Consider the following 11,216-nt stretch of genomic DNA (forward strand, 5'->3'; position numbering starts at 1 on the left):
CCTCTGCCTCCCAAGTGCTGGGATTAAAGGCATGTGCCACCACTGCCTGGCTGATTTTTTTTCTTTTAAAACTAGCTATAACTGTATATAGAAGGGTATGTGTATATGTGTGTGTGTGATTTAGTATGTTAAATTTTATTTTATGGAATATTATACATTTTTAACATTTCATCTAAATAATATAAAAGTATCAAATATTCTTGTCAAATGAGTGGAGTAAAGACTCAAACCATTACTATCTGTAGCCCATTGCTTTGCAATGTGTAAAAATCCAAAAGCATCAGCCAGGAATGGACTCAGAATCTCTGTGATAAAAACCCCATCAGTCTTTTTCTGAGCAAACCTTGAGCTAATTCTGATACATGCTAAACTTTAAGAACCACTGATTTACTTAGAAGTAAATGAGAAGTCACTGTCTCATTAAGGCCTTCTTTGGCTGTCCTACATAAAATCTTACATTTCCATGTCTTCAGCTTCCTATCTCAGTACTTTTTTATCACTGTTTAAGTGTCTACACACACTTGATTTTTTGTCCATGGCTTCCCTGTTTCACATCTGTCCGCCTTGCTGAACTCTATACATATATATGTACACCATAGATTGTGATCATCCTCCTACCTTGACTCTATTCCCCAGTTCTTCAGTATGCATTTTAATAGATTCTCAGTGTGGCTTCAGAATATATATCAACCCCATTCTCCATCATTTTTCACTCTTTATACTTTCTGCATTTCCCAGAGCATCATTTTTCTATCATCATTTCCTGCCCCTAGTAGTTGCGTTTCATTTTTGTAATCTCTTGTTTCCTTGCTGCGTTTTATAATATTTATGTTTGTTCCTTGTTTTGTGTATCTGGGTGTATATGCATGTGTGTGCAAGTATGCATGCCTGTGCATAAGAACAGAGGCCAGGAGAGGATGTATGTGCCCTCCTCTTGCACTGTCTGTTCTATGAGGTAGGGTCTCTCCGTGAACCTGGGGCTCACATTTTCTTACATAGGTCAGAAGCTGACAAACCCCGGCAATCCTCCTGCCCCTTGTCTTTTCAGACCTGGGTTGTGATGGAAGCAGGATGCCTGGATTCTGTGTGAGTGCTGTCATACAAACTCCAGCTACTATAGTTAACCACTGAGCTACCTCTCCAGCCCCTATTCCCCTATTTTTTTTAAACAAAAGAAAGGTTTTTGTTTTGTTTTGATTTGGTTTGGTTTTGCTTTTTTGAGACAGAGTTTCTCTGTGTAGCCCTGGCTGTCCTGGAACTCACTCTGTAGACCAGGCTGGCCTCGAACTCAGAAATCTGCCTGCCTCTGCCTCCCAAGTGCTGGGATTAAAGGCATGCCCCACCACCGCCCAACACAAATGAAATTTTATTCTTTGATTTATGTGTGATGCTAGAGATCAAACCCAGAGCATGCTAAACAAGTGCTCTACCACAAGGCTTCACCCTCAGCTCTTTAGTTTTTTGTTTGTTTGTTTTGAAAAAGAGCTAGGTAAGTATCTCAGGCTAGACTCTTAACTCCATCCCACCCGCCTGTACCTCTCAAGTTAAGTGCTGGGATTATAGGTATCTACCATCATCCATGGCTCCTCTTCCCTCTCTCTCTTATTCCATCTCTGCTGTCTTCCTTCCCTCCTTTCCTCTCTTCCCCTCCCTCCCTCCTTTCTTCCTTTCTGCTTTTCTTTCCTGTCATCCAGCTCAGGATGAGTTGTTTTCCTTCTATGAGCCCCGGTCTTAGTGTAGCCTCATCTGTCCTGGGTCTCACTATGTGTGCCTTCTGAATGCTACCCATTACAGTTGTGTGCCATACCTGCCCTCCAAGCTGGCTTTGAACCTACTGTGTAACCTGTGCTGGCTTTGAACTCATATCCCGTCTGTGCCTCAGCTTTTCACATGATGGAATTATAGGTGTGCAACACCATTGATCAGTTTGTATTTCTTTTTAAGATCTCTTTTTTTAGTTTTAGTCCTCTGTATTTTCATTGTGTTTGCCCCCTCTCCCTACTCCTCCCTTATCTACTTACTCAGCTTTGTTTCTTTTTTAAAATCCTTCAAAATACTTTGTGCTGCTCCTGTAACCATCACTAGAGTGGTCAACACACCAGGAGACACATCCTTAAAGAAAGCTGACTCCTCTAGCTGCAGCTGTCAATGAATGGCTCCCTCACCGTGGGGAGGACATGATGTCCACCTCCCCCCTCCATGCTGGAAATTTGTCTGTCCTGACCCTGCAGATTTTGTGCATGCATTTTCAATTGCTGTTAATTGATAAGTGCAACTGCTGTACTGTGGCAGAAAACATTGCTTCTTTATAGTTGTCCACCACCTTTGGCTTTTTCTTTTCTTTTTAATTAGATGTTTTCTTTTTTACAATATCTCCTTTCCCAGGTTCCTCTCCAAAATAAAAATAAAATAAAATAAAATAAAACTAAAAAAAAACTAAAACTAAAACAATCCCCTGTTCCCTCCCCACTCCTCCTGCTTACTGACCCTGGCATTCCCCTACACTGGGGCATAGAACCTTCACAGGGCCAACCTTGGCTTTTTCTTTAATTGAATGCATGAGTGAGCATGACACAGAATGCACATGGAGGTCAGAAGACAACTTTGTATAGTTGCTTCTCTCCTTTACCTTTTACATGGAATCTAGGGACTGAACTTAGGTCACTAGGCTTGCATGGTAAACAACTGTACCCACAGAAGAATTGTGGTCGTTCTTTTTTTTTTTAAAGATTTATTTATTATTATATGTAAGTACACTGTAGCTGTCTTCAGACACCCCAGAAGAGGGTGTCAGATCTCATTATACATGGTTGTGAGCTACCATGTGGTTGCTGGGATTTGAACTCAGGACCTTTGGAAGAGTAGTCAGTGCTCTTACCCACTGAGCCATCTCTCCAGCCCCCGTGGTCGTTCTTTTAAGTAACACTACAAAACATCTTCATCTCCCTACAGAGAAATCAGTCTCCTTAGCCATCATTTCTTATTTCTTCTTTCCCCTTCTCTACTTTCTAAGATTTGCGTTTTGAGGACATATATGAATGAGATTACACAGTAATTATTGCCCCCCCCCTTTTTTTTCTGAAGATAGGGTCTCACTATTTTTCTCTGGCTGTCCTGGAACTTGCTATATAAACCAGGCTGTCCTTGAACCATGGCAGGTTTATAAACACACACACCCCACAAATAAAATAAATGTAGCTTTTTTAAAAAGTTCACGTAGGATGATAGCACTGTACAGTTTCTGGTGCGATTGTCCAAATGAGGGACAGTTTTCTCCCTGACTAGCCAGGGGTAGCTCTCAACTACAAAGATTATCCCTCAAGTCCTACTACACAGCCCTGTCACATCATGACAGCTTTTTAAACCAGCAGGAGAGTTAAGTTTTGAGCCCTAATATTCCTCGTGGTCCATCTCCTTTATGGATTTTTGTCAGTTTTCTGATATTTTTTTTAATGGTACTGGAGAATCTGGGTCATAATAGGTGCTACACGGGTGTTTTACCATTGATAAAGTTATTTTATATAGTAAAACTTCTTATTTAGATGCTTTTAAAGATAGTACAAAGCAGGCTGGAGAGATGGCTCAGAGGTTAAGAGCATTGTCTGCCCTTCTAGAGGTCCTGAGTTCAATTCCCAGCAACCACATGATGGCTCACACCCATCTGTAATGGGATCTAGTGCCCTCTTCTGTCCTGCAGGCATAATGCAGGCAGAACATTATATACATAATAAATAAATCTTTCTTTAAAAAGATAGTACAAAGCAATGTTTTTTTTAGAGTATCAGAGTTTGGGATATAAGAGTCCCTATCTTTAATTTACAAAGAAACCTAATATACCTTTTACAGAATTAAACATGGTAGTTTATGCCTGCAACCCTACTTCTTAGGAGTCTAAAGTAAGAGGATCTTGAGTTTAAGGCCACCAGCCTGAGCTCCATAGCTAGACCCTATGTGAAATACAACAAAAAGATTTGTATATGTGTACAGTGCTTGCACATACACATTTCTGCTTACTGTTTTTGACTTTGCCACACCTATGTAATCTAGTTCTGGGGCTTGACATTCCCTCTGCTTGCTTAGAGCCAGATAAGTTACAAGTTCCACACTATCTCTGTGAATTGTAAGATTTTTGTGTATGTTAAAAATTAATGACATTGTGTCTTAGAATACTAGAATATTGGACTTAGTATTTTATGTTTGTAATAATGACTGATTTTTAAACTGTGCTGGTTTTATTTGCCATTTACCATTAAATGTCTCTTTTCTTTTTAAAAGGATATAATTGACACTGGAAAAACAATGCAAACTCTGCTTTCCCTGGTTAAGCAGTACAGCCCCAAAATGGTTAAGGTTGCAAGGTATGTATGTCCTTTTAAAGTAGAATGTTTTCTTTATTTAGAACATTAAATGATTGCTTCTTTGTAAGGAGAAATGCTTTCAGCTTTCGTTTTATCATTACAGAGTAATGTAATCTTAAAACTCAAGCTAGTATCCTTTGTAATTTTATTATGTTAATAATAAGCCATTATAGTCAATTCTAGGGCCTTGGATCCAGAACTACTTCAGCTGCTAAACTCCCTAAACTCCCTAGATGTTCAAGTCCTTCATAAAGAATGTCAGAAGAGCTGGTGAGATGGCTCACTGGGTAAAGTCATCTGCTGCCAAGCCTGACAGCCTGAGTTCAGTCCTGGGACCCATGTTGTAGGCGGAGAGAACTGACTCCCTCTGACCTCCACGTGGACCACAGCACATATATATTTCCCACCCACGCTCAAATTAATTAAGTGTAATTTTTTAATAGCAAGAGTGTTTACACAGAACCCATGCATATTCTCCCATATACTGTAATACCTATTACAGGGCTAATACATATAATTATGCTAAATCATTTAGGGAAATACATATGTTGATAGTATAGTTTCTGTTGTTTATTTATGTGTATTGTATATGCACTATGCTCATGTGAGTATGCATTCATGCAGATATGCGAAGGCCAGGGCAGGGCTGAATATCTTCCTCTACTGCTCTTGACTCTGTTGCCTGAGACACAGTCTCTAACTGAGCTGTAAGCTCAAAGTTTTAGCCATGCAGGGTTACTGGTGAGGTTTTTGAATCCATCTCCAGCCCTACCACTGGGGTCACAAGCACATACAGCCATGGCCAACTTTTTAATGTGACTATTAGGAGTCAAATTCAGGTGCTTGTGCTTGCACACCAAATGCTCTTGTCCACTGAGCTACCTCCCCAATCCATAGAATGTCTTGTCTTGATACACAAGTTTTTAGAAATGGAACTCTCACATGTATAGAATTATGTAACAATTGGTATTGCAGCATGTTACTTAGATCACACTTGTCCTGAGTAGCATGCAGATGATCTAAGGTCCCCTTGTGAAATTGAAATGAATCATACCAAAGGTGGTAACAAGTGGCAGACCCTGAACATCTGGATCATCTAGATGTGAGTGGTAAATGAGGCACCCTAGTTTGTGTTGTCACTGGAATCTTACCATGCTTGCTTCCTTTTTCTGAAGTCTCACATCTTACTATATAGGGATATTTGACTTTTGCTTTCATAGTTCTTTCTGTTTTTATCCTTGGTTATAGTTTGATTCTACAACAGTTGTTATCTCTACCTTATAGATAGGGATACTGAAGCCTAGGGAATTGCCCACAGACACAGAGCTAATAAGCTATAGAGGGGAGATTTGAACACAGGAAATCTGGCCGAGTTGATACTTCTGCTATTTTAAGTCGGGTTTTGTTGTTAAAAGGAACATCTTTTTTATTGTGTTGTTGCTGTTGCTTTTTGCTTTATTTTTACTTTATAGTTTCATTTTTCTTTTAAAATCTTTGACTAATCTGTGCTTTTTGTGTAGAGGAAAGGTCAGGTCTTTTATTTTTATCTTTTCCTGAATGATTAATTGGTTCTTAATTTTTTAAAAAAAATTACACTTATTTATTGTGGCAGGAATATAGGCATGTGTCACTTGCACTTGTGTTGGTCAGAGGACAGCCTAAGATTCTTTCTGTCTTGTTGGTCCTGGGTGGGGGTGGAACACAGGTTGGCAGTCTTGACAGCAATAGTCTAATACACTGAGCTATCTCTGCTGACCAATTAAACTAGCTTTATAAAATCTTTTGATAAGGTCAAAGTATCTATAAAGTCTTTGTCTATAATTTTAATAAAACTTATTTCAGCAATATACCTCAGTGAGTTTTTGCCATGCTGGAGGTGAGATGTGTTCAGAGAACACTTGGGTAATTTTTGATGATGTAGTTGTCCTACACAAGTGTGTTTTGGTCTTTCCCCAAACTAAAAATTAAAAGTCTTATTTGGTAGGAATGTAAGATAGTGTGGCCACTCTAGAAAACAGTTTCTTTAAAAACTGCACAGGGAACTACCAGAAGACCCCAGAAGTTGTACTGGGTACTTATCCCTGAGAAGTAAACATATATGTTGATATAAAAATCTGTATTGGTTTATAGTCAGGTATGGTGGTTCACCCTGCGGTCTCAGCTTTTGAAAAGAGAAGGCAGGAGGATCACACTGAATTTGAGACCAGCAGGCTGAATTATGTCTTTCTTTCTTTCTTTCTTTCTTTTTTTTTTTTTTCCGAGACAGGGTTTCTCTTTGTAGCCTTGGCTGTCCTGGAACTCACTCTGTAGACCAGGCTGGCCTCGAACTCAGAAATCCACCTGCCTCTGCCTCCCAAGTGCTGGGATTAAAGGCATGCACCACCACTTCCCGGCAGAACTATGTCTTAAATCTCCATACTCAAATCTGAATACAGAATTAAGAAGAACAAAATTTGAACAAAACTGAAGCACATTTATGCCATCAAATCAGCAATAAATAGGAACAAGCATCACTAGGCAGCAGTTGAGATGAGTATTACTGGAGCTGGACAGTATACTTCAGGAGTACAGAAAGCAGCTGTTTTCTTCTTTCTCTTTAAAATGCTTACGTGTCCCCCTGTTTTGATATGCCCAAGATGTTTTTAATTTTTTCAAGGCTATTATAGTAGGATACCAAAGGCAAAGCAATAAGACTATATGATTCTACTGATATAACCCAGTTTGAAATGACAAAATTACACAGATGAGAATGGGTTAGGAGTTACCGGGGATTGAAAGAATTAAAGTAACTTGATTGTGATAGTGATTAGAGTAGTCTCTGTGATGAAAATTGATAAAGTCTGTACAAGGTCACTTAGTTCACCAATACCCATGTTCAGGTTCTGATAATCTGCTGAAATATGACACTTAGAGACCTTTGTGTGTGATTTTTTTTTTCTTTTGTGACTTCTGTGAAAATAAAAATTTTGAAAGGCATTAACTGTTTTGGGTGATATTAGGGTTTCAACTCTGGTTGTATGCATATATAACAGGCATTAGATAATTATCATTTTCTTGGTTTTTTGGATTTTTTTTTGAGACAGGGTTTCTCTGTGTAGCCCTGACTGTCCTGGAACTCACTCTGTAGACCAGGCTGGCCTCGAACTCAGAAATCCGCCTGCCTCTGCCGATAATTACCATTTAACTTTATAGTTTTATATAATTATGTAATCAAACTACATTTATAAATTCATGATTTCTATAAATAATAAAAGCATAAATTAAAGAATAAAACTGCTTAAAACTTTCATTTTTAGCAAGAGTCAAATAGTTGAAAATGTAATTAACTAAAAAATGGAGTGAGTAACTCAGTGGTCAAGTACATTCTTAATGTGATCAAGGCTCTGGGTTCAGTATCCACAGCAAAAAATCCCCATTCGTGAAGCAGTTATTGCAAGTCTTGATGAAAGAGCATCTCTAGCCCCCTTTACAAGCGCGGGGGCTGGATTTCAAGGATTCTGGATCTAGCTATCTTATCTTTTCATCTTTGCTTCCTGGCACTCCTCACCCCTTCACCCTCCTCTGGAGCTGCCTTTCAATAGGTGTGTGGGTAGTTAGGATTCTGCTCTCAGAGCATCTCACCAGGTTCCAGGTGCTGATCAGTCAGGCCTTGACCTTCATGTGAACTCTGTGTGATTCAGTTCTTCTCTCTCTCGGTCTTCTGTGGGTATGCAAAGCTGACCTTATTCTAAAGGCAGATGATACTACTTAAGATCACTGATGTTTGCTTTGCAATGCTCTGTAGTCTTTCCATAGGCCACATGTATTTTTTTTTTTTTTTTTGTAATTAACAGCTTGCTGGTGAAAAGGACCTCTCGAAGTGTTGGATACAGGCCAGACTGTAAGTAGATGCCCTTTGGCCAACCATTTATCCATCTTATAACTGAAAAAGTTAACTATGAAATGGCTTAGAGTTACCTTAGAGAACATTTGTAAGGAAGGGACATTTGCAAGTATTAGGTTTGAAAGTATTATTTTCTCTAAAGACTAAACTGTGATTATTTATTTACAGTTGTTGGATTTGAAATTCCAGACAAGTTTGTTGTTGGATATGCCCTTGACTATAATGAGTACTTCAGGGATTTGAATGTAAGTAATGCTTTTTTTTCCCTCACTTTCATTTTTCAAAAACCCACATAAAAATTTAGGAAAGGGAAGAATTGTTTTCTCCTTCCAGCACCTCATAATTTGACCAGACTGATGGTTCCCATAAGCCACATAAAGATGTAGTCAAGTACAGACGTCCTTAGAACTGGAACTTGGCCAGGCTAGGGTGACACTTCTTGCTGGCAGAAGTAGTTGAACAGCTTTAATATGTAATAACTGTCTTACTGTTATTTCACATGATAAATATATAGTCATAAGTAAGAAATAAACGATTCGGTTTAAATTTTGTAATTGACTCTGCTTCAGATACCTGCCTCCCACTCTGGAGGCAGGAGTCTCCTGGGTGAATTTATGAGCATGGTCCAGGAGCTGTTAGAAAGACTCCGTGGGCAGTATTATCTAAAGCGTGGGTTTTATTTCACTTCCCAGGGCCCTTATTTTCATTCCAGCTTTGTTTCTCAAAGTTTCGTACTAAGACAAAGTAAAAGCAAACTAATGGACTATAATTCTGCTTTGTTTTAAAAATATGACCTCTTCAAGTTGCTGGTCCAAAATACCTTGTTTGGGTTCCTACCAAACCAAAATACCTTGTTTGGTAGGAAACCAGATAGCGTAGAAGGACTCTTTAATGCTGTTATTGCCTCTTCAGAATCTGTTTTTCTAATGTGAATATCTTTTATTTTATAGCATGTCTGTGTCATTAGCGAAACTGGAAAAGCCAAATACAAAGCCTAAGATGAGTGCCAGTTGAATCTGCAATCACGAGGAGTCCTGTTGGTGTTGCCAGGAAAATTAGCAGGTCTTCTAGTCCTGTGGCCATTTGCCTAGTAAAGCTTCTTGCATGAACCTTCTATGAATTTTATTATTTTTATTTTTAGAAATTTCAGTTGCTACGTCCCCGAACTTTTGGTTTGCACTATGAGCCTATAGGCAGCCTATCAGTTCCGTCTGGTAGATTGTCGCTTACCTTGTGAGAAAAACAAATCTCTTACATTACCGCTGTTAAATAATACTGAGATTGTATCTGTAAGAAGGATTTAAAGAGAAGCTATATTAGTTTTTTAATTGGTATTTTAATTTTTATATATTCAGGAGAGAAAGATGTGATTGATATTGTTAATTTAGAGCAGTGTGAACCACTCAGTGGAATAAACATGTTTTAGCAGTGTTGCCTGTATTTTCCCACTTTCAGTAAATCATTGTCAACAGTTCCTTTTAAATGCAAGGAAATAAATTCTAAAAATTTGCCACTTTTTGAGTTCTTTTGTGTAAAAGTCCTTAAAAACTAAGGACTGTCTCTTTAAAGGAAGTCTCCATGTCTATCATTTCTGTACAGATTAATTTAGTACAATTTTCCATGGGTTCTCTTGTGCTTAAGTTTTAGTAGCTAATTTAATTGTAATCCTCAGCAAGTATTGCAAGTAGTTGTTACCTGGTAGAATGGTTCGGTGGAGTTAGGAGAGCTCCTACCTACTTGAAATAGGAAATTTCAGACACTCAACACCATTTACTCTACTTTCTTCCAGTAAAAAGAACATGGTTTTCTCTTGGTCTTCTGTGAAGTTGTTCAGACTATAATCTGACCTATAGTTTGTTTTCAGATATGTCCTGTTACCCTTTTGGTGTGGATAAAGCATTATTGGCCAAAAGAACAGTAACAGTAAAACATGTTTTGTCTTTTGGGAGTAAGAAATATTTGGAACCAAAAGTCCTGTTTGCCTTCTTGTTATCATGAGGCGTGGACTAGCAACCTTGTAGCGCAGTACACATTTTTATTCCTTTCAGACTGTGTTCTTACTTCCAGCAGTGAAGTGTAGGGAGCTCTAAATGACAGCAAGTAAGACGTGGCTGCAGTCAAAGAACTAGTGAGATGGGTCAGTAGGCAAAGGTTTCCTGCCATCCCTAGGGGCACCCGCATATTTTCTCATTTCTTGTGCATAGCCTGGTGGTATTACATGTGAACACAGTGTTGAGTAACTCCTGAGTCCTCTCCTCCCATAAAATGTCACCCACTGAGGTCCACCTGGATCCTCTAGTTAACATTTTGTTCCGCTCCCACTGCAGAGCCCTCTTACTCCTTTCATTCCATCGAACCATCACCTCTGTTGGGTTGAGCAGTGTGAGATGACCATTTTTGTAGGTAAAGCAATTCTCTATTTGGCTATTGGCAGTTTGAAGTGATTAAATGAATAGCATGCCACATAGTTTATATTTGTGTTCATTTTTTTACTATTTGCCTACCCCCCTGCTAGAATATACGTTCCATAGGAGGCAAACCACTTTGTGACAAAGGTCTGTCTATTACACAGTTCCATCTGTCCTCTACACTATATAAACCATGCTGGCCTCGAACTCACTGACAGCCATCTGCCTCTGCTTCCCTAGTGCTCGAATTAAAAAGGGTGTGCTACCATTTCCAGCAGGCAAAACACTTTTGATTTATGTTTTTGTCTGTCTATACTAAGGCAGGGCTCTCTTTTTGTTAAATTTTTTTAAAAATTTGTTTATTATATAAGTACACTACAGTGTCTTGAGACAGACCAGAAGAGGGCGTCAGATCTCATTACAGATGGTTGTGAGCCACCATGTGGTTGCTGGGATTTGAACTCAGGAACTCTAGAAGAGCAGTCCATGCTCTTAACCACTGAGCCATCTCTCCAGCCCTGGCAGGACTCTCTTAATGCAGACTGGCTTCAAACTCATGACACTTCT

The 11,216-nt window shown here is 39.0% G+C and overlaps 1 protein-coding gene across 1 annotated transcript in view; it reads left to right on the forward strand.

Moving 5' to 3' along the window:
- Positions 1 to 9,754, forward strand: part of Hprt1 (hypoxanthine phosphoribosyltransferase 1) — a 25,927-nt gene extending 16,173 nt beyond the window's left edge. Inside the window, exons 5-8 of the mRNA XM_031359783.1 lie at positions 4,276 to 4,358; positions 8,192 to 8,238; positions 8,410 to 8,486; positions 9,192 to 9,754. Of these exons, the coding sequence (XP_031215643.1) occupies positions 4,276 to 4,358; positions 8,192 to 8,238; positions 8,410 to 8,486; positions 9,192 to 9,239 (255 nt within the window). The 3' untranslated portion in view covers positions 9,240 to 9,754. The remainder of the gene's footprint in view (positions 1 to 4,275; positions 4,359 to 8,191; positions 8,239 to 8,409; positions 8,487 to 9,191) is intronic.
- Positions 9,755 to 11,216: the final 1,462 nt, after the last annotated feature.

The sequence above is a fragment of the Mastomys coucha genome, chromosome X (genome assembly GCF_008632895.1).
Source record: "Mastomys coucha isolate ucsf_1 chromosome X, UCSF_Mcou_1, whole genome shotgun sequence".
Taxonomy (NCBI): domain Eukaryota; kingdom Metazoa; phylum Chordata; class Mammalia; order Rodentia; family Muridae; genus Mastomys; species Mastomys coucha.